The sequence below is a fragment of the Saccopteryx leptura genome, chromosome 3 (assembly GCF_036850995.1).
Source record: "Saccopteryx leptura isolate mSacLep1 chromosome 3, mSacLep1_pri_phased_curated, whole genome shotgun sequence".
NCBI classification, from domain to species: Eukaryota; Metazoa; Chordata; class Mammalia; order Chiroptera; family Emballonuridae; genus Saccopteryx; species Saccopteryx leptura.
This window is the reverse complement of record NC_089505.1, coordinates 207,184,364-207,207,943: the sequence shown is the minus strand read 5'-3', so window position 1 is coordinate 207,207,943 and position 23,580 is coordinate 207,184,364. Positions and strand designations below refer to the sequence as shown.

Below are 23,580 nucleotides of genomic sequence, written 5' to 3'. Positions count from 1 at the left end.
CTATCTCCTGGTGTCACCTACTGCGATCCATGCAACAACGATGTGCAGGCACCCACCTGGGCAGCAAACTGCGGGAGTCGGAGAGGAGGTGACTTTGCCAAGACTTTTTTCTGACTTTCTGACCCACCCACTTTGTGAAGATGGTTTGAACACCTTGTAAAAAGGATTTTTCTTTCCACTCACAGACACGGTTAGTGTCTGACCCTATCAGCTAGACCACTTCTGATGGCCATGGTGTTATTTTCAGTGATGTGAGGCTGAGGAATGGCAATGTCTGAGTTTGTCCTTCACCTTTGGTAACCCCATACAGAGTCCTGTTCTGTCCCAGAGTTTGGAACAAATGAGTTGTATGAGGAAAAGGACCGTTCCTTGGCCAATTAGAGCCTAAACCTGGATGACAAGCTGCTCCGGGAAGAAGCTGTTGTGTTTAGGTGGATTTTCAGGTCAATGGAGGGTTAAGCGGAGACCCCATTTCCTTTGAGCCCTTGTGGAAGGCATCAAGGGATGCACTTGCCTGCCTTCCTGAGCAGAACTTCAAGATTGTAATTGCACCCTCGTGGCCTCCCCAGCCCTCAAGGTCGGCTGTGTGAGCTGCAGCTCGCGTCACGTGCTTCTGCAGCCCTAGAGGGCGGAGGCAGCGCTGACCCAGGGCCTGCCTGGCATTGCCTTTTTGCATAAATCCCTGATATTTGCTTGTTTCTGTTGCTCTTTGGAATCTAAGACTAGAACTAATAATGGAAGTATAAGGAATTAATTTATTGATGGTTTACGTTATTTTGAGTCTGATCAATTCATGATGTTACTAAGGGAGATAAGAGACAAAAATGTGATAGTAGGTATCTCTTGGGTGCCAGATTTTGGGTGTAGGACTTAATGTTTTCTGTTTCAGTTCATTCACTAGTGAAATCGTGGAGATGTTCATGGAAACCAAGGCCCCAGGTGTTTGGGAGCCTTGATGGAGGCAAACCCGCTTGGTGAGGGGGAAGCTGACACTAGAATGGAGGTTGGAGCTCAGGTCCCTGTGACGTCCATACAGCTCTGTTTCCATTCTGCCATTTTGCTGCCTCCTGAGTAGAGAAGGTAGCTGGAGAGTTGGGTCCTGGTCTGGGGACTAACTGCCTGGTCTGGGGACTAACTGCCTGGTCTGAGGACTAACCACTGAGGTTGTGGTTTGTTTTCACTGTGAAGGAGGGCTGTGCGGTGTCATCCTGCCGGGCTGCATGTGGTGAGGCCTGTGCCGGAGTGCCCAGCAGTGCCCTTGCCAGGCCCTCTGAAGGCCACAGAGAGAGGGTAGCACTTCAACCACTCATTCCCAGGGAGTGGCAGAGGCACCGGCAGAGTGCATCCTTTAGCGTTACTATCTCTCCTTTATTAAATATCGATGCATTTAGCACTTCCTATTTTCCTAAGAGCCTCATGTTCGCTTTTGCTTTTCCTCACACGTTGTGGCGGGTCCTGGAGCTTTCATCTGGGGGACGCAGAAGAGGAAGGATACCTGGGGGCTGACCCTGCACCCAAGACGGAGTTGGACACAGAGTGTGTGGCACACACAGTGTGTGACCTCCCGTCCTCCTCACTGCAGCCCTGGGGGGATGGACTGCTCCCACATTGTACATATGGGGTGACTGTGGCTCAGGGCAGTCTGGATTGCCGCCGAGAAACCGTGAGTGGGAAACAAGCGTGCCTTATTAAAGAGCAGCTGGGGCAGAGGAAGGGGGACTTTGACCCCTTCTTAAGGCCATATCATCAGAAATTGTTCCTCGGCATCCACTGCCAATCCCCTGTACAGAGGAGGCCACTCTTTAGATGGCCGGTGAGTCCTAGCCCTGGCGGCAGGAGTAGTACCAACAATAGAGCAAATAATGCTCACTTGGCATTTCCTGTGTGCCCGTCGCCATCCCAGTGCTTTACCCACCAACACCTACTACTTCTTTCCTAACCTGTGCCGTGCCAGGAGGGGGACTGCTTCACTCATTCTGTAGATGCAGACACTGACACAAAGGTGAAAGAAATTATCTAGAGATCTACAGTAAGAGACAGAGGCTAGGTTCAAATACAGACTGGCAGTCTAGCTCTGAAGTTCAAGCTCTTAATGTTATTATACAGCAGACATTTTTCCTTTCTTCTTGGGAATCCTCTTTGGCACCATGGATCTTCCTTCCATTTCTGTTCTGTCCGGTTTACCAGCCCTGAGTGTCTGATCTCCTTTAACAAATATTTACCTTTGTTTTTCTTTAAGTTTGGGTCACAAAGTACCCATAGAGGTTCCTCTGTGTGCCAGTGGTGTAGGAGTTTAATTTGTCCCTCCTCAAACTCCTGTTTCTTCTCATTTCTGCCAGAAGATGGCTTTAAGACTTGGGGACACCGAAGCACAAAACCAGTGCTTCCTTCTCTTGTTTCTACTCTCCCTCCATACCTGGTCCCTCAAAGCACGGCTTCTCATCTCTACGCTGGTGTCTTCCATAGAGGGTCCCCCACTGCCTGTCCCCCAGCCCCTTTTAAGAATATTTTGAATGTTCTCATTCCAACAGAATCAAATAGAAACCAAGAGACTGTTGGCTCACTGGTCCATTTGTCAGCCTTCCACTTCTGATGTCATCCACTTCTAAGAAGGCTCTGTGTGGTCTGTGCCCCAGACCAGCCCTTGCCAGAGCCACCTGCTACCTGACCACATCGCAGGTGTTTGATTCATCAAGATCTCTAGATGGATGCTGTGTCCATTTGCTGTGGGTCTATTATCGACCATTCTGTAGGCGTGCTTCCGGTTTGGCACACACATCCCCAAGGAAATCTCCAAAGAATGCCATCACTCCCATTTCGTTGTGGATTTTGCTCAGCCTTACTCTCATTGAGGGCACAGTGTGACCCCCCAAGGGGCACTGTGGCAAGACTTGAAGCCAGTTCAACATACTTGATTCTTAGTTCTCAATCAATTCTTTTGTCTTTTAATTTTGAAGCATGGCTTTGCTTCCTTCTGGTTTTCTTTTTTTTTTTTTTTTTCTTTTTCCATTTTTCTGAAGCTGGAAACAGGGAGAGACAGTCAGACAGACTCCCACATGCGCCCGACCAGGATCCACCTGGCACGCCCACCATGGGGCGATGCTCTGCCCACCAGGGGGCGATGCTCTGCCCATCCTGGGCGTCGCCATGTTGCGACCAGAGCCACTCTAGCGCCTGAGGCAGAGGCCACAGAGCCATCCCCAGCGCCCGGGCCATCTTTGCTCCAATGGAGCCTTGGCTGCGGGAGGGGAAGAGAGAGACAGAGAGGAAAGCGCGGCGGAGGGGTGGAGAAGCAAATGGGCGCTTCTCCTGTGTGCCCTGTCCGGGAATCGAACACGGGTCCTCCGCACGCTAGGCCGACGCTCTACCGCTGAGCCAACCGGCCAGGGCCTTCTGGTTTTCTTTAGCACCAAAAAACACCCTCCAATTACGTATTCCTAAATACAGAGCAGTGGGGGAAATGCCAGCACTCGCTCTCAAATGTTTACAGCCAGACCTGGATCTGGCTACTAAATACTGTACATTAAAAATGACAAAGCAATAAACAAGCTTCCAGGAGGGCAGCCTCCGGTCTAGAAAGCCAACTTGTCAGGGGGTGTATTCTGCTGGGATTTGACTGATGGGTAGTCAGGATGAATATTTAATACCCTCTGGATGCTGCCAAACCTGTTTTCTCTAGTTTCTTACTGCTGACCTAGCAGACTCGGGTTGTGGAGGACTTTTTCTCTGACTTCTGTGAGTCCGGGCAGGTAACAGTGGCTCTCCTTGTCATAGTCTGGTGGGTGACAGGCTGCCTCATCCTTCAGAGGGGTGATCCCTGCTTTCTTTCAGGAGTACATGGGGTTTTCCTTCTACCCCATGTGCATCTGACTTCTGCCTGCTGGTGCTCAGAGACAGCGTGAGCACGAGGGCACAAGCCCTCGAGCCCAGCCTCCTACCACCGTTGGGCCTCATTGTCAGTGATCCAGGTGCATCTGTTCGGAGTCAGTGAGCCAGGGTCCCGCTCTGTCTGCAGACAGGTCAGGCAGACAGGGCATGTCCAGGTTACTCTTTGTGTGTGTGTGTGTGTTTTAACTTATTGATTTTAGAGAGAGAGAAAGGGAAGGAGAGATAGATAGATAGAGAGAGACAGGAACATTGGTCTGTTCCTGTATGTGCCCTGACCTGGGATCGAACCCACAACTTTTGCATATTGAGATAGCACTCTAATCAACTGAGCTACCTAGCCAGTGCCAGGTTACTCTTAATTAGCTCTTTCTACTTCCAAATTTTTTGTTGCTTTCTCCTGCCCCTCCCTCCCAGTACCTTATGCAACCATGTTTGAGCACCTGCTATGTGCCAGGGTCCCTGCTGGGCACTGCAGCTACAGAGAGGGGTGTGCCACAGCCCTCGCCCCACGGGCTATCCTGGGAAAAGGGCAGTGTGGGGAAGAGGTCTTGCAGGTAGTGGGGTGGAGGCCTGGGGGGAGGTGAGCTTACATGGAATAGGAGCACGGAAGGAGAAGTGGGTTTTTTCAGGCCCAGACAGGATGTGAACGCTTGTTGGATATGATTGAAGCGTGGTGTCGAGGAGGGACTCCCCCTGGCAGTTGACCGGGTCCAGGGCAGCCCCTTTTGTACTGGGAAGCATGGAGAGTCATCACATGTGGTGGTTAACAGCAAGGACAGCCCAGCCTGGGGTGGAATCCCATTTATCAGTAACCTACCACTTATCAGTGGTGTAACCTTCGGCAAGTGTTTTTATAAAACTGGAGATAACAATATTTACTTCACAAGACTGGTGAAAACCAAATAGTCCATATTTATAAAGCGCTCAGAATATTGCTCAGCACATAGGATTATATGTTTGTTAAATATGAATATTCCAAATGAGCAATTAGGACTTTATATCATATTCAGATCATGTATTCCTTTTTTTATATACTCCTTTTTAATAACAATTTGTAATAGTTCCTTTACTACTTTTACTACTCTAAAATGAAATTCATAGACAGTTTAACATTTCTACTCACATAACCTTTAAAAAATTGTTACAATCCCTAATTGTGGCATAAAGGAGGAATTCTTTTATTGAAGGCCCACAGTCAAGGCACATGAGAAAGCAATCAATGAACAACAAAGGAGGAATTCTTTTAAAAAGCAGTTCATGATAAAATCATGTGCTTGAACCCGTCAGTGTTCAGGGATGGCAGATTAGGAGGCGCAGCTCCCTGTGGAAGCCGGTGGGGTGGCGCAGCTGGGCAGAGGGACTACGGCCGTCCAGACAGGGTTTCTGAGGCCTGAGCAATCTCGTGACAGTGCTGGACACAGCAGAGAGCAACCTCCTTGTCGACCTGACATATATTAAAATTACACAGAAAAAGTGTTGTGTTGATAGTCAAACGAAAGCAGGTCCTGGGCTGAGACAGCTTTCATCCATATGAATGTCATTGGACAGTCATCGGGATATGAAGCAGAGGTTCATATCCAGAGGCCTGGAGACACAGATGCAGGTCAACTGTAGGTTCTGAAAAAGAGATTCTTAGGGCCTTAACTAGGGCATGACCATGGAGAGAAAGAAGAGCCGGGGCTGAGGGCCCGAGTTCCCTGAATACGGCACACAGAGAAGGTTTCACCGTGGCTCACCTGTCCTCTCTCTTGGGGGCACCCTTTCACACTCCTCCTCTGCCTGGGGACTACTTACTCATTTGTTGTTTGAGGCCTCGCTCAGATGTCACTTTTTGAAAAGGTCTCTCCCTCCTGTCACAGTCAGGATTAAATGCCTTTCTTTTATGTTTCAAACCTCCAAGAAAAGATTAATTGCATATTTATTCAGTTACCCATCTATTAACTTAATTAACAGATGATTGGGTCATAATCTCTGCCCTTCAAATGCTTATAATTTAGTAGGAAAGAGTAGACCTTTAGAAAAGTTACTCTGTCAATAAATCAGTAAGTATTGGTGAGAATGTGGAGACAAGGGAATCTTCACACACTGTTGGGAGTAAATTAGTGCAGCACTATGGAAAACAGTACAAAAATTCCTCAAGAAATCAAAAGTAGAGCGGCCATTTGATCCAGTAGTCTGACTTTTATGTTCATTGCATCATTATTTACAGTTGCCAAGATATGGAAGCAACCTAAGTGTTCATTGATAGATGAATGCATTAAAGAAGAAGTGGTACACATACACAATGGAGTATGACGCAACCACAAAATAGAATGAAATCTTGTCGTTTGCAACAACATAGATAGACCTAGAGGGTATTGTGCTAAGCGAGGTAAGTCAGACAGAGAAAGGCAAATACTGTATGAGCTCACTTATATGTGGAATCTTCAAAAACAAAATAGAAACACACAAAGTATAGAGGGCAACAAGAGAATAGAAATACAGAAAAGTAAAATTTTTAAATTGAAATTAAAATTTAAAAAAAATTTTAGGCCCTGACTAGTTAGCTCAGTTGGTTAGAGCGTCTTCCTAAAATACCAAGGTTGTGAGTTCGATCCCAGGTCAGGGCACGTACAGGAAGCTACCAGTGAAGGCACAGCTAAGTGGAAGAACAAATGAATGCTTCCCTCTCTCTCTTTCTCTCTCTCTCTCAAAGCAATCAATGAAAAAAAAATATTTTAAGGGGGAAAAGAACTTTGCCTCAGAGCAAAATGGTGCTAAGTAGTAATTCTCTGCTCTGAGATTTGGTAAAGTTAAGATAAGCTTTGGTATGAAATGCCCTTGGCCCAGGCCAGGAAAAGGTAGATGCTAAATTAAAGACGAGTGAAAGGAGTACTCGCAACCCATCTTGTCTCCCTTCATGGCTCCATCACCTGTGGGACCCCAGACTCCCTGGCACGCTGGCAGGAGGGGCGAGAGAAGACAGATATGAAGGCATCAGATGGAAAAAAAATGAACTTCAGCATCAGGCAGCATGTCACAGGGCTCTAACGGGGGTTAGGGGAACCCCTTATTGATGGAAGAAATGCATTTTGAGTGAGCCGTGCCCACACAAGGTGGAATCTGCAGGGTGGAGAGGTTGGCTAATGAAGCAGCTGTTCTTGGCTGCACATTCCTCCTCCTTCCTGACTCACCATCAGACCGCCCAGTCCTTCCTGTGAAACAGCAGCCTCTCCTCTGATGCAGAACACACTGTTGTCCATGTTTCCATCTGAGGCCCAGGAAGGAAACTCCAGATACAGACAGAAAGGGCCCTTCCCTCCAACAGGGGTCGCTGGCCGCCCTCGCCCCTGCCCTGCCCCCACCCTCGCCCTCGCTCTCGCCCTCGCCCTCGCCCTCGGAGTCCTGAGTCTGCTCGCAGGAGGGGCCTCCCTGCAGCCTGCCTTAGTTCTGACCTTTCTTCTGCCTCGTCCTCCTAATGAGTCGCAGCAGGGGGCTAACCAAGCCTCTGCCCTTGGCCTCTTTCTTTCCCCTCTAACTGTACAGCCTCCAAGTCCCTTCACTCACACACAACTAAGTCCAAGGTTTCCCAGGCTTTCAAGTGCACATTAGTCACCTGGGGATCTTGTTAAAAAGGCAGGTTCTGATTCAGGGGGCCTGGCGTGGGGCATGCCAGTCTGCACTTCTAACACACTCCACAGTGACACGGAGGCTGTGGTCCATGGACGGCAGTTTTAGTAGGAAGTTTGTCACTTACCGTTTGACAGTTCTCAATTTAATGTGCTTTGAACATGGGACTGAGCCTGGAAACCAACAAGAAATGGGCACAGTGAAAATGTATTGCGCGTTTGTTACATGCTAGGCTCTGTACAAGCTCTTCTTCGATGCTATTGCTATTAACCTGCACACATTCCTCTCAAGCAGGTGCTAGGATTGTGCTGATATCGCAGAAAAAATACCTGCCGAATTTATGGGGGCTGGGCTCTCCTCACTCTGGACGGTGACAGCCAGGCTGCACACCACCCAGGGCGTCTGGGGCAGCACGCCGGAGTGCCTCCTAATTAGTCACGGAGGCTGCAGTCTGGTCTGGGCTTCAGGAAACGTCCTCCCTGACCTTGAGATGTGGGAGGGAATTCAGAGCGTGGAGTAGGAGCTGCCCCCTCACCCACCTGCCAGGCAGGCACAAAATTTCAAAACTGCCTCTCTTTCAAGTGTTTCAACACTTCAAAATATTTTGACACGAGAAAGAAAATAAAAATGAAAATTCTTTGAAACATTTTCTTGGATTCTTGTCCTCAGGCCATGTGACCGAATTGAAGTTTAGTCATAGGGTTCCAGTTTAACATATGCAGTTACTATAGCAATTGAGGTTTCCTTAGTAACAGCTGCAAAAATAATCTGGCCCCAATTAATAATACATTTTAGAGCTCTTTCTGCCCTACACTGAACAACCCGGGTTTTTTGGCCAAGGACCAGATAATTCAGGTGTCGTTTTCACTGATGGAGATATCATTTGCATGCAGTGAATTGGTTTGGAAAGGAATGAAAAGGGGGTTGGTTGTTTCAAGTATTTTATAGGAACCCGATCTGAGAAGTCTCACCTGGCAAGCTAATGTGAATCAAGTTTCCAAAGCTTGGGAGCTGACTGGTAAACCCCGCCCTGGACCCCAGTGTGCCCGGGAGGCCTTTGTGTTTGAAGAAGGGAGACGGCAGGAGATGGGCTTGTTCACAGGAAAGATGAACTGACAGGGTGGGGGTGGGACCTGGGGTTTCTTTCATGTGGGTGCTCAGGAAGGCCTGTGGGTCTGTGAACTCAGTCCTTTGGGAAGAGTGTTGCCTGATTGACCAGGTGTGTCCTTTACTGAGATGTGTCCTTGGAGTTGCTTTGCCAGTCATGGCGCTGGGTGTCAGATCCGTGCCTTCGCTTGCTAACTCCTCTCAGCCATTCAGAAGTTTGTCTGTGATGCCAGGATGCCCCAGCGACAGCCTGGGGCTTTCAAAGGCTTCAGTTGCCTCGGCACATGTGACTCAGACCAGGATGCTGTCTGTCCACACCCAGCTCTAAGCTTGCCAGCCGGCCAGCGCTGGCAGAGGAAGCCCAGGCAGAACCAGTGGTTCAGTCCTCGATCTGGACCAAGAGACTGACCAGCAGGGGTGCTGGAGCCGGGCCCAGCCAGACCTGCCCTGGGCTCCCCTCTGGACAGGCTCCACGGAGGAAGCCCGGCTCCCTCTCCCTGTCGGGGTCTGTGCTTGGCCCTGGGTTTCTTTCTCAGCTGGCAAGTAGTTTGGTCTCGAAGGGCAAAGTGTGAAGAGGGGTGGAGGTGGAATGATGCTTTTACTCTCAGCTTCCTAAGAGGAACTTGGAATTGCTGTCTTTTTCAGTGGGGTGAGGGGATGGTGGGCAGAGGGAGATGTGCCAAGTGTACTAATGATGAAGTGGGTGTGATCTTAAATTACCTTCATGAGATATATTTCGTTAGAAGGTGGCTTGTTGCCACCTTAAAGGGGAGCGTAGCCCTTAATTAGCAGGTAGGTTCACTCTGGAGTCTGCCCTCCCTCCTGGATTTGAGCAGGATGAGGTGCAGGGGAGGCTGGAGTGTCCCTGTTCTGTCCTGCTGCTTCTCCTTTCTTCTCCGTCTTCTCCTCCCCCTGCCTCCCCCAGAAAGATCAGCCCAGACTGCTGACCACAGTTCTCCCGCAAGCCTTTCTGAAGCTCCGGCCACTGTGCCTGGTTCCAGGGGTGTGGCGATGAGACTATCCGCTAAGCAGGACCATCTTATTCCTTATTCATCAGGGCAGCTCCAGCCCCTTAGCCCCATGAAGGGACAGAGTGGACGCACTCTCAATATTTGCAAGCTGAATGGAAAAAGTTTGCTCTGTATCCTGGGGAGCTCACAGACTAGAGTGGAGGAGAGACTTCAGGAAAACGGCCTGAGGCCATACAGGGAGCAAATGGAAACACAGAGGAGGGGGTAGCGCCCCCCGCCCCCCCCTGTGGAAGAGGGGCGGGGCTCTGGGCTGAGTGGAGAGAAGGGGCAGAGGAGACAGGCAGAGAGGACAGCTGGGCGGAGACTAGAGCAGGGGTGGAGCTCGAGGGGCACTGCTGTGTGTGTGTGTGTGTGTGTGTGTGTGTGTGTGTGTGTGTGTGTGTATGTGTCTGTCTCTCTCTCAGTGAAGACAGGTCCTGGAGGAACTTTGTACTGTGGAAAGGACTGCTTTTTTCTCTGTAACCTAAAAGCAATTGGGAACCATTAAACTTTTCAAGCAGAGAGATGATGTGGGCAGATTTGTGTTTCAGCCGGGTTCCCCTGGAGGCCATGTGAGGCGGGAAGAGATGGTGAGGCCTCAGCCAGCCAGGCAAAGAGGCACCACGGGCAGGGGTGTTTGGGGTGAACGCAGCTCTGTGCAGCGTTGCCTTCCATGCCCACCCGCTGGGAACAGGCTGGGAGCCGAGGCTAGGTCTGAGACGCGCTGCAGTTCCAGAGGTGTATGGTGACCCTCTAAACTGCCCTACCCTCCGCAGTGACAAAGCTGCAGGTGAGCAAGTCCAAGAGGACCCTCACCCTGGTGGAGAACAAGCCCATCCAACTGAACTGCTCGGTCAAGTCTCAGACCAGCCAGAACTCCCACTTCGCCGTGCTCTGGTACGTCCACAAGCCCTCGGACGCTGACGGCAAGCTCATCCTCAAGACCACGCACAACTCGGCCTTCGAGTACGGCACCTACGCCGAGGAGGAGGGCCTGCGGCCCCGGCTCCAGTTTGAGAGGCACGTGTCTGGGGGCCTCTTCAGCCTCACCGTCCAGAGAGCCGAGGTCAGTGACAGTGGCAGCTATTACTGCCACGTGGAGGAGTGGCTGCTCAGCCCCAACTATGCCTGGTACAAGCTGGCAGAGGAGGTGTCGGGGCGCACTGAAGTCACGGTGAAGCAGCCAGGTGAGCACAGAGGTGGGGGTGCAGCCATCTGGGCCAGTGGGTTTAGGGCAGAGAGACTGCCTGTTGGCACCTGACCATCACCCAGCGCACTGCAGGCCCACCCATGTTGCCTGTCGGGTACTGGTGCTGGTGGTCATGTCAGCATCCTTGACCCCGCCATGGTGGCCACCATCGTCACTAGGAAGAGGCCCGGGGGGCCGCGGGGGTTGGCGGGAGCAGCGGGTGGGCTGAGGCCACTCAGGCTCCCTTTCCTGGCTTGCAGTTCTCACCCTGCGTTCAGGTGGTACCAGCTGTATCCCCAGGGTCCTGCCTACAAGGCATCTTCTGGTTTCCCTCTTCTGCTTCCCCTTCTTCTTCCCACTGTCCCCAGCCCAAGAGGAGCACTTCCTGTCTCCAAACTGAGTCACCACTTGGCCCTTTTCAGACCTTGTGGTGCAGCCTGATGGGTGGCATCGGGCCTCTCCTGAATGCCTCCGGGGATGGAGAGCTCACTGCCCCTTTGGGCCTGCGCTCCACTTTTGGGCACTCCTTGTGGTTGAAAGTCGCTCTCCCCGTAATCTGCCTCTCAGGTTTTAGATCTGTCCCTAGAACAACCCAGGAGAGGTACTGGTCATGTCCGTCCCAAATGTCATGCACCACGTAACGACATTTTGGTCAACAGCGGACTGCATATGTGATGGTGGTCCCATAAGCTGGTCCATAAGGTTATAATAGAGCTGGGTTTCCTGTAGAAATGGTGTGTTGTTCAGGAGGACTTTTTCCCTGACAGGAGCAGTGTCTGTGGGGCTTGGCAGTAGATTCCCTCTTGCTCACAGCACCTCAGTTTTGAGCACAGATTATATCTACTGACTTCTCTCAGCACAAAGGAGCCTATCAGCCCAGTGCTACAGAGTTCTTCTTCCTACTGACCCTCCCACCCCCCCCCTCCCTCCTGACGATCCCTGTAGGGCGACCCACGCCTCACCCAGCCAGTCTCCTCGATATTTCCAACCAATCCAGCCCATACCCCTGGTCAGGGAGTGGCTCTGACAGCTCTGATGTTCTGTGTCTGGCCGTGTTGTTAGGAAGCAGGGGAAGGCTTGTGGGACAGTGTTACAGAGTCCACGGTCTTGCACAGTAATGTCCCAGTGTTCACAGTCACTCCCCACGCCCCACTCAGCCAGAGCCGCTTCTAGTCCTATGAGCTCTGGTCACGTCACGTACCCCAAATAGGTGCACGTTTTTTAGCTTTTGTTTTTATTGTACCTTTTCTATGTTGAGACACACAAATACTTACCATTGTGCTGCAGTTGCCAACAGTGTTGAGTATAGGAGCATGCTGTACAGGTGTGTAGCCTGGAAGCAATAGGCTAGAGACCAACTGTAGCCCAGGTGTGTGGGAGGCTATACCATCTAGGTGCGTGTAAGTGCACTCTGTGATGTTTGCACAATGACAAAATCACCTAAGGATACATTCTCAGAGTGTCTCCCCACTGCTAACTGATGCCTGACTGCATGTGAAGGGAGCTCTGTGCCCTGTCAGTCTTCCTTCTCCTTGTTAAAGAAGCTCCAGAACTTCTCACACACTGTGGCCCTGGGCTCCTTCTCCATCCCTTACTCCTGTGTGCTCTGCAATTTGTTGTCCCTTCCTGTCCTTCCTGAGGGCGGTGGGGAGCTGTACTGCCCGTATGTCCCATCTCCATGCCTTTTCTTTGCTGCCATCTCCGCCTGGAATGCTCTTTTCATGCTTCTCCCCTGTCTTCACCCCATTCCCAAGACTTCACTCAGCACCACCTCCAGGAAGCCTTCCTAGATATCTCCCATATCACCAGAGGTTTCTTATAAAACACATAATAGAAAAATTGTTTGTTTGCGTTTTCTCTCTACTATAGGATATCATATTTCCCCACATATAAGATGCTCTCATGTATAAGATGCACCTTTCATTTTGGGGCCTGAAATTTGAAAAAAAAAATACAGTGTGTCCGTAAAGTCATGGTGCACTTTTGACTGGTCACAGGAAAGCAACAAAAGATGATAGAAATGTAAAATCTGCACCAAATAAAAGGAAAACCCTCCCAGTTTCTGTAGGATGATGTGGCAGCATGTGCGCATGCACAGATGATGACGTAACACTGTGTATACAGTGGAGCAGCCCATGGCCATGCCAGTCGAGATGTGGACAGTACAGAGGAAAGTTCAGTGTGGTCTGTGGCTCGCTAAATTCAAATCCATGACCAAAGTGCAACGTGAATATCAGCACGTTTATAACAAAGCGCCACCACATAGGAATAACATTACTTGGTGGGATAAGCAGTTGAAGGAAACCAGCAGTTTGGTGGAGAAACCCCGTTCTGGTAGGCCAGTCAGTGACGAGTCTGTAGAGGCTATACGGGATAGCTACCTAAGGAGCCCTAAAAAATCTGTGCGTGAGCCCACATCGAACTGCACTGAATAGGTATGAAACTGGGAGAGTTTTCCTTTTATTTGGTGCAGATTTCACATTTCTATCGTCTTTTGTTGCTTTCATGTGACTGGTCAAAAGTGCACCGTGACTTTACGGACACACTGTATTACATAAAGTTATTGAACTCAAGTTTTATTCATCATAAAATTCATACAACTCCTCATCACTGTCAAAACTCCCATCTGTGTCTGATGACAAGTCACTGTCTTCAACAATGAGCACAAAAACAAGCATGAAAAAGCGGAAAATGCAAGTAAAAAACCCTACAACCATTGTATAAGACACACCCAGTTTTTAGACCCCAAATTTTTCCAAAAAGGGTGCGTCTTATACTTGGGGAAACATGGCAAGCACTTGATATCTTTGTGTCTGCAGCCATTGGCACAGCCCCCGTGATAAACACTGGTTGAATAAGGAAGGAATGGTTGCTCTTTTTAGCACCCGGCAGGTCCTTTGACTGCTCTCTTAGCCTGGAACGTGTGGACCATAAATATTCATTTATTTCGTTCTTCCTCAGAGAGGCATTCTGGCGCTTTTTAAGTAAAACAGCATTCTAGTCACTCTGTTCCTTTCCCCAGCCCCTTCATAGCACATAGCACCATGTGGCATTCCATTTATTTACGTATTCCTATACAGGTAATTACAAGCCCTAACGTCTATTCAAACTTAGGGAAATTCACTTATTGTTGGTTATTTTGTGTCATTTTTTTATTATTTATGGTTTCGTTGTCTGTCTCCTGCACTAGACATGGCACTCCCTGAGTGGCCACCGTGCTTTGTTTCTGTCACCACTCTGTTCCCACGTGTCATCTCTCAGGAGGCCCCAGTAGGTGTACAGAGCCCACGTGTGGCCTGGCCCATGCAAAACAACGTGGGCTGTTCCCTCCTTTTCCTCAGGATGTTGTATTTCTAAAACTGCCCATCCTCATTGGCCTCACAGTGACATTTTGTGCTAACCCTTCTGCTGGTGCATTAAAAAGGAAGCTCTGGTCTAAATGCATCCTGTTGGTATTTCCAGCGACCTGTGTCCTGCCACCCACAGATGCTTTTTAGGCTCCTGTTCTTCCTGTGTCTTTTCAGTTCTGATCATGTTCCCTACTGAGAACACAGCCACCCTCTACGAGTTCCTCTTATTCAGTATCCACCCTTTCCCTTTTCTTATTTGTGCTGAAACTAAGAGATTCTCGGCAGACCCTAAATTTACCGAGGGAGTTCCCCCATCTGCGACTGCAGACTTAGATCAGGCTGCTGGGGCAGTGCGAGCAGCTGTAAGGATGCTTGTCAAACACAGTAGTAACACCCTGTGAATGGGGAATAGCAACACCATCAAGAGAAAACTCACAGGACTCTGATTAAAACAACACATTCCCCCATTTCTGTGAGATATTTTTGGTTTGTATGTTTTTCTTTTTTTGTTTCTTTTGTTTTTCCCTGCTTCTAGTTCTTTTTCTTTTCTCCCCCCTCCCCTTTTTGTCCTGGTGAGAAAGAATATACTTTAGTGTTTTTGGAAAATAACGAAAACACAAAGAAGAAAATAATCTTTCAACCCAGAGATAACGTGGGTGTGTGTGAATTTTGGGGAGATTGGTTATTTAAAATATTTTGGGGGCCCTGGCCAGTGGCTCAGTGGATAGAGTGTTGGCATGGTGTATGGGCATCCTGGGTTCGATTTCTGGTCAGGGTACACAGGAGAAGCATCCACCTGCTTCTCCACCCCTCCTCCCCCTTCTCTCTCACTTACCCTCCCGCAGCCAGTGGCTCCATTGGTTCAAGCATGGCCCCAGGAACTGAGGATAGCTCCATTGGAGTGCATCAGCCTCAGGTGCTAAAAATAGCTCAGTACTCGAGCATCAGGCCCAGAAAGGGTTGCAGGTAGATCCCGGTTGGGGGCGATGGGGTCGATGCGGGAGTCTGCCTCACTATCTTCTCTCCTCTCACGTTAATATATATATACATATATATATATATATATATATACACACACACACACACACACACACACACATACACACATACATAACTGTCTATCTATAATTTTTACCCTTTTGACCTTTTAATTACAAAAGGAATCATGTGCATTATAACATTCTGACAATTTTGAAGTGTAAAAAGTAAAAAGTTAATTGCATTGCCCTCCCCTTCCTCAGATGTCACTCAGGAGGCGCCCTTCAGGGGCACCTCTGTACATTTAGTTTCATAGTTTTTTGATGCCTCTGGTCTAGACATGCTCATGAGAGCCTTTTATAAAATTATGTGCCTGCCATTAGGCTGTGCTATTATTAATGGCATTTTTGATGGGCCAAATTGCAAACCACTGGTTCTATTAGTATCAGTCTTTTGTTTCTTTTGTTTATTGCTGTCAGATCAGTTGTGTTCCCAGCTTGAAAGGGAACTGGGTGGTTTTTTTGTAGGAAAAGTAAGAACTACAATTCTTAGGGCCACTTTGTGAACCTGAGAAGCTGGGTTTCCTCTGTAGTTCCTCTGTGACAGCCAGCGTATTCTCTTTGTGGGGTCAGGTTTTAAAATCTCTTGCTTGGAATGAGGTACTCACCATGCCCTTTCCTGTCCTTCTGGGCCACTCACACCAGTCAGCCATGTGCTTCATGGTCTGCTGTCACTGGGATGTGCAGTTGTCTACACAAGTCTCGTAGGACATGACGGTGTGCTGGTCCTCTGCCGAGCATCTGAACTGATGAGGGTTCTGAATTAAGGGACAGCCTGACCTGTGGTGGCGCAGTGGATGGAGCGTCGACCTGGAACACTGAGGTCGCCGGTTCAAAACCATGCACTTGTCTGGTCAAGGCACATGTGGGAGTTGACGCTTCCTGCTCCTCCCCCCCTTTCTCTCTCTCTTTCTCTCTCTCTCTCTCTTCTCTAAAATGAATTAATAAAATAAAAATAAATAAATGAATTGGACAGCCATGGCTGTCACATTGAATTTCCTAAACTCACGTGGACACATGATCCAAGGACTCAGAATGTGTAGGTTGCCTCACCTGAGAAATGTTTCTGCCAGTTGAGAGTGCTGCCTCCTTCTGTGCTGGGAAGGCACCTGTTCACCTGTGCTTGGACAGGGCGCGTGCAGGTGGCCCCTGTTCTCGTGCTGCTGACGTCTCATTCCTTGCCTCTCCAGACAGCCGCTTGAAGCTCAGCCAAGTGCAGGGCAACCTGTCAGTCCTGGAGACGCGGCAGGTGCAGCTGGAGTGCGTGGTCCTGAACCGCACCAGCGCGGCCTCCCAGCTCGTGGTGGAGTGGTTTGTGTGGAAGCCCAACCACCCGGAGCGGGAGGCCGTGGCCCACTTGAGCCGTGAGGCCATCTTCTGCTACGGAGAGCAGGCAGCCAAAAACAACCTGAGGGGGCGGCTGCATTTGGAGAGTCCTTCCTCTGGTGTGTACCGGCTATTCATCGAGAACGTGGCGGTGCAGGACAGCGGGACCTACAGCTGCCACGTGGAGGAGTGGCTGCCCAGCCCCAGCGGCCTGTGGTATAAACGGGCGGAGGACACTGCTGGGCAGACAGCCGTTACAGTTATGCGACCAGGTGAGGGTTAATGTCCCCAGGCCTCCACGTCTTTCCCTGTTTCCCTTGTATAATATTTTAGGTGCTGCTAAAATTTGTTTTTTAATTAATAACTTGTCTGCAGTTAAATGTACGTGCATTTACGGTTTGCATTTGCATTCATTGTTGCCTCAGTTTTTTCTCCCTAGTAAAGGGAAAATTGCACATCTGGCTTTGGCCTCAGGTGATTCTATTTCTTAACTAGAATAATGTTTACCAATAATTATTCCGAGCATAGAATATCCTCCCTTTAAAGACGTTAAAACAGCCTCTTCTCCCTCTTTGTCCCTGTCCCTCCAGATGCCGCCCTGCAGGTGGACACGGGGGTTCCCAACGCCACGGTGTTTGAGAAGGCTGCTTTTCAGCTGGACTGTAGCATCGTGTCTCGCTCAAGCCAGGACTCCCGCTTTGCTGTGGCCTGGTATTCCTTGAGGACTAAAGCTGGAGCAAATGAGGGCAGCCCTGACCTAGAAGACCAGGAGGAAGAGGAGGAAGAGGAGGAAGAGGACCCAACGGAGCGGACGGTCCTGCTGAGTGTGGGCCCAGATGCCGTGTTTGGCCCAGAGGGCAGCTCCTGGGAGGGCAGGCTTCGCTTCCAGAGGCTGTCCCCCCTGCTCTACAGGCTCACGGTGCTACAAGCAAACCCCCAAGACACAGGCAACTACTCCTGCCATGTGGAGGAGTGGCTGCCCAGCCCTCAGAAGGATTGGTACCGGCTGACAGAGGAGGAGTCAGCCCCCATCGGCATCCGAGTCCTGGACACAGGTGAGTTTTCCCAGTTTGCAGGGGAAAGATGTCACACTTGATTGCAGTTGCCTGGGACATAATCACAGCTCGATTATAGATTAGTAAACTGCGTTCTCACCTGTCATGGGATCTGCAAACCAGTTCATATAACTGACCCTCCATTGCTCATGCAAAAAGTAGAGCTAGGAATCAAAGTGATCATTTACCGTATAATCTCTTTATTAAACGTTTCCACCAGATTCTATTTTAGTAAGATTTCCTCTACAAGTATATTGTTGGTGTTACTTTGTTACACTTTAGAATATCCAGTCTCCCCTTTCTTCAGTGAATTAGCAAGTGTTTCAGACTCATAAGGGGAAGAATTTTAAAAAATGAAGCTTGAATACCGCACTTAGACCCAGCAGGAGCCCAGTTCTGGGCGCCTGTGTTTTTTCCGTAAACAAGACTGCTGGGTGATCTCTGGCCTGGGAAGTTTAATGCGTAGGAACATCCACAGTGGGCAGATAAAATGTGGTCTGAAAACCTTCCTTTGTACTTTGGGACAATGGGTTATAAGTCATTCTATTCCTTTTTTAAATTTATTGATTTTAGGGAGAGAGAAGAGAAACATCAATTTGTTGTTCCACTTTTATGCATTTATTGGCCAATTCTTGCCTGTGCCCTGCCTGGGGATCGAACCCTCAGCCTTGGCGTATGGGGCAGTGCTCTAATAAGCTACTTGGCCAGAGCTTTAGTCATTCTTTCTTTTTCTCAAGTTCCCAGGTTATTTTATTTTGCACGATGACTTGGAGGTTTGGAGGGCTTTTGCAGGGTTAGCTGGGAGGAGCAGCCCGGAAAGGCAGTGATGTTACGGGATGTCTGGGGAGCTGCAGCCCTGTTCACCCCCAGCTGTTGCTGCGGAAAGGTCCAGAACTCAAAGGTTTCATCATATGGAGGGCTTTATGAGCACAGACTGGAGGAAATGCCGACCGGAATTATTTGTTCTAACAAAGTGCTCTTTCGGTTGGCCTTCTGTCAAAATGTGGACTATATCAGACTGAAAAAGGTATTTGTTAGAGTAGAATTATCCTCTAATGCAGAAATTAAAAATTGCCTTGAAATTTAATTCCTTTTCAGTCAAAATATTTTACCAGATAAATCTGACTGAGTTTTTTAGTACTGTATCTTTTTTTCTTTGATTACTTCCTGTTTATTCGATAGAACCATGTGAAATTGAGAGGTTTTGAAGGTCAAAAGTGGTTGACTGTCAGCAATTTTGTATCCTTTGGAAATGTGAGAAGTGGAAGTGTATGTTCAACTTTCTTAGTAATACTAAGAGCAGCAGCTCATCAGCAGTAGGACGGAAAGAAGACAAAAACCTAAATTATACTTAGACCCCCCTCACACACTCTATTTCACCCACTGCCCAAAGTATAGGAGGGTGTTTAGACCACATTTTATCTGCCCACTGTAGGCATTCATATGTGTTAAGCGTCACAGAACACAGATGCGGAAGCCTTATTTTACAGAGAAAACGCAGGCTGCCAGGGGCTCGGCTCCGGCTGGGAACCCCTAAGTCATGGAGCAGCCGTTGACTGGGTTGGGGATACCACGTGTCACTCTGTTCCATACCCAGGAGTAACCAGCAGTGCATTCTGTGCAGCCACAGTCACACTGCGGACATCTGTGAAAGGTCCCTATGACATCTTTAATTGATATCGTTAATCAAGTGAGCCATCATTTCTAATGCACAGTGAGACCTGGAAGCATTGCTTTGTTTGAACCTCCAGCTGTGACTTGGAAGCGGTGCTGGTGTGAGCACAGGCACATACAGGTCGTCCCCAGGGGAAGCCAGGTGGGCACACACGGACCCCGCCAAGTGGCTTCCTGTGGGTTGGGCGAGGTCTTCAGGAACAAGAGCTGACGGCCCAGGTGCCCAGCCCCCAGTCCTCACTGTCTTGTCCCCCTCCCTTGTCAGGTTCCACCCTGCAGTCCATCATCTGCTCCAACGACGCCCTCTTCTACTTCGTCTTCTTCTACCCGTTCCCCATCTTCGGCATCCTCGTCATCACCATCCTGCTGGTGCGCTTCAAGAGCCGGAGCTCCAGCAAGAACTTGGATGGGAAGAACGGGGTGCCCCTACTGTGGATCAAAGAACCACACCTCAACTACTCTCCCACTTGCCTGGAGCCCCCCGTGCTGAGCATCCACCCAGGAGCCATCGACTGAGAAGCCCCAGGGGACGTCGGCCAACGGGGTCCGACGCACTCCCATGCTGCCTCTCGCTCTGTGATGGGACAGCAGACAGCACTCAACCTCCGAGTGCCCTCTCAGAAAACTGTCAGACTTGAGACGTGGTCACACTTCCTAGTCAGTCACAGAGACGGACTGCTGCTTCTAGGTGGCAGTCCTGGTGGGTTAGCGACTCCGAGCAGGCGTCATCCTGCGGCACTGGGTGTCTGTTTTTGTCCTTGGTGATGTAGTGAGTAGCTCCAGTGCCATGTCTACTCACTGACAGTAAGAGGTAGAGGTTACAGGGGTCCTCAGTCTTTGTCATGGCCTCTTTTTAAGTCCCGGTGGGTGGTGTACCCTTTTTGGATTCCATAATGTTGTGGAAGCATTTCTCTTACGTGCAACGGATGAGAAAAGGACAGACGAATTTGACAGGGCAAAGGACTTGCTTCCAAGACTTTGTTCTTGCATACTTGAAAATGCCACCCATGGAGCAAAATACACCCAAACATTTTTTACTTTCTTAATGAGACTTGAAAATTATTTGAAATGTGGGTCCAATTTGTATCTTATCTTTTCCCTCAGCTGGAGTTGTTGGAACCACTTTGTAGTCGAGATGAAAGCATTGAAAAAAAATTTTTTTTCTTCAAAGAATCGTGTATGTACAAGAGAAATCCTGCATAACCCCATTAGGAGTAGAGGGTGCCCAGTCAGCCTATCGGTCAGAGAGGCAAAAATAGGTTTACTCCTAACCTTGCCAAAAGAAAACAATAACAAGAAAACTTTGTTGGAGAACAAGTCAACAGCTCCAGACAGCTCACACTTTGCAAAGTGGGCAGAGGGCTGCTTTTTAGCAGCTACTGACTTGCAGATTGATCAAAGCTCATGCTTTATGAAGGAGGGAAGGCAGGCTAGTTGTTGGCTTGATCTGCTCCAAGAAGGCAGCCTCTGAGGGATGATGGAGCGGATGGGCCTCTGTTGTAAGGTGCTTTGCCAAACTCTTAAGGGAAAGTGGCCAGTGAGCCTGGGAAAGGGACAGTGCTGATCTGAACGCATAGGCGGCCACTGTAGACAGTGACAGGGCTCTGGGGCCAGCCGGCCCTGCAGTTCCTTGAAGAGGGGCACAGTCAGCGGTGGGAGGGGGTTTCCTGTGCCTGACATTGGAGAGCAGGCAGGAATAACTGCCTCCCTGGAGGTATGAAGACTAGGTTTTTCTTCCTTTCAATTAGATTTCCCTCAAAGATATGGATGTCTTTCTCACTCCCATTGATCTCTGCGTGCTTCTCACTGCCATCAGTAACTGGGGGAGGTCCCCACGCAGCCCTTGGTAACCCTTTACTTCCCTCATCTCAGCAGAAAGTACCCCATGCTTTTGTTGTGGGCTCTTTACCCTTCCCTTTCTCAGATCTTGTTTGTGGTCTTAGGTGATTTGGGGGTTCGCTGTTATGACGACTTTTTGTTTCAGTGCCCCTTAAAGTCTACTAAAGGCCAATGTCAGTCTCACTTCACACGAATGGGCCAGAACGGGAGCAGCATCGGCTGCACGTGTTCACAAAGGTTTCCTGCCTGGCCCTGGCCGGTTGGCTCAGTGGTAGAGCGTCGGCCTGGCGTGCAGAAGTCCCGGGTTTGATTCCCGGCCAGGGCACACAGGAGAAGCACCCATCTGCTTCTCCACCCCCCCTCCTCTCCTTCCTCTCTGTCTCTCTCTTCCCCTCCCACAGCGAGGCTCCATTGGAGCAAAAGATGGTCCAGGTGCTGGGGATGGCTCCTTGGCCTCTGCCCCAGATGCTAGAGTGGCTTTGGTCGCGACAGAGTGACACCCGGGAGGGGCAGGCAGAGCGTCGCCCCCTGGTGGGCATGCCGGGTGGATCCCGGTCGGGCACATGCGGGAGTCTGTCTGACTGTCTATCCCCGTTTCCAGCTTCAGAAAAATACAAAAAAAAAAAAAAGGTGTCCTGCCTGGCTTTCCCATGCTGGTCACGATGCCACTTTCTTTCTCTGTGAACATGCACCGCAATACTAAGGGAGTTCCCGATGTGAAAAATGTCTAACCAGAGGGGAGGCTGTGGGATTCCCTGGCCTTGTGGGTGCTGATTCTGATTGGAGTCTGGGGGCGGGGCAGATGCTTGACTGCTTCCCAGCTGACAGGGAAGCAGGGCAAGGGCTCAGCCATTTTCTGACAGGCTCCATACACCTGCCTTCCCTTCCTCACAGGTGTGCCAGCATTCTCCTATGAGAGTGAAGGTACCACCGCCTTGCTCCTGCCTGTTGCCTCCCATGCCCATTCTCATTTATCATGTTGCATGAAGGCTTTAGAGGTGCAGATTCAGCTCAGTGGGGGGAGGGGAAGAAGGCCGGCTTTTGCCCCCCTTTGGTCATTTCAGGGATGTGTGCTTTCCGTGGGAAATCGCTGACCCCTAACTTACAGACTGAGTCAATGAGGGAAGAAGACTTCCTGTTCCTCTGTTGAATGGGAAGGTGCCAGCAGGCTGTCTGGGACTGGGACGTGCACCTAAGACTTGGTTTGAATTGGTTCACAGCTGCAGGAAGGTAGCTGCTGCACATGATCAAACAGGTAAAGCAGTTGTGGGAAATTTGAAAGAAAAGAAACTGAAGAGTATTTTAATCATTTTTTTTCTGTGTATTTTCTATGGGCTTGGGGATACCATCAAAGGGGGAGCTTTTCCAGCTTTCTGTGAAAATCCCCAGGACCGTCCTTTGTTGGCCATTTCTATGGAAATGTGATGTTAGATGAATGGTAATGGTGCCCTCCGGTGGCTGGGAGACCTCATTGCACATTGCCAACAGGAACTTGAGACCAGGAGACTTACCCGACTATTCTCTTGTATTACTACTTATCTCCATCGACAACGTTGCATCAGTGAAACCTACACTGTGCTAGACCCTTCCCAGGACATGAATATGACCACACCCTCTTTCACCTGGGTGTTTCTGTAGCAAGTTTTCGTATTCTTTTCAAACTCTGCATTAATTGTTGAAGAAAAAAAAAGAGATGGGGTGAGAAAACTACCCATGCATGATGTAGAGAGCTGTTGATTTTTGTTTGTTTTTTAAGGGAAAACTATTTGTAAGATGTTGCACTAAAATGTTTTATATACAGTTCAGACACCTGTAGTAAATTATGTTGAAAATGGCTGTTTACATTTTCTGGAGTCCACTGTCCTTTTGTCGCAACCAGTCACCTGCTCCATGGACCTGTGGTCTGGGGGCACAGTGAGTTCTGCCCCCCCCCCCACATTGCCTGCTAGCTTCACGTTCATGAATCAGAGCCTATATTATCATGCACTGCTTCCAGCCTAAATGGTGCCTTTGTACAATGTTTAAAAACAAAACAGTAACAACAACAAAACACCCTTTTCGCAAGAAGAGTATCTGCTGAAAATGTATTATAATAAATACACAGGTCTACCCTGACTGTGACACACAGCACACCTGGAAGCCTGCTGGTAGAGCTTATACCCTCTAGCTGCCTTGTTTTTTTTTTGGGGGGGGGGGAGAAGTGGGTGAGATGGGGTAAGAGGAGACTGATGGAGGACAGGAACATGGGACAACCTTCCCTTGGCCACCAAGGTCCTGTGCAGCAAGACCACACCATCTTTCTTAAACTACGTAGTGTTGCCCTGACTGAAGTATTCAGCAAGCATTTTCCAGGAGGGAGGGAAGACAGGAGCTGTGTGTCCCTGTTCAGTGAGAACACACAGCACACCAGTCTCTGGTCCCCGCACAACTGGAATGCTGGGATGTGGTCTCCACAGTGAGAATAATGACAATGAGCAAGGCCACAGCGGTGATGCA

General features: G+C 49.4%; 1 protein-coding gene across 8 annotated transcripts in view; it reads left to right on the top strand.

Annotated features, from left to right (window-relative positions):
• The window catches only part of IGSF3 (immunoglobulin superfamily member 3), a 104,719-nt gene extending 81,793 nt beyond the window's left edge, over positions 1–22,926 (top strand). For all 8 annotated transcript variants that reach the window (XM_066377249.1, XM_066377247.1, XM_066377252.1 and 5 more), the window contains 4 exons: positions 10,391–10,801; positions 16,381–16,788; positions 17,107–17,571; positions 19,511–22,926. In XM_066377249.1, coding sequence (XP_066233346.1) covers positions 10,391–10,801; positions 16,381–16,788; positions 17,107–17,571; positions 19,511–19,761 — 1,535 coding nt within the window. In that variant the 3' untranslated portion in view covers positions 19,762–22,926. The remainder of the gene's footprint in view (positions 1–10,390; positions 10,802–16,380; positions 16,789–17,106; positions 17,572–19,510) is intronic.
• Positions 22,927–23,580: the final 654 nt, after the last annotated feature.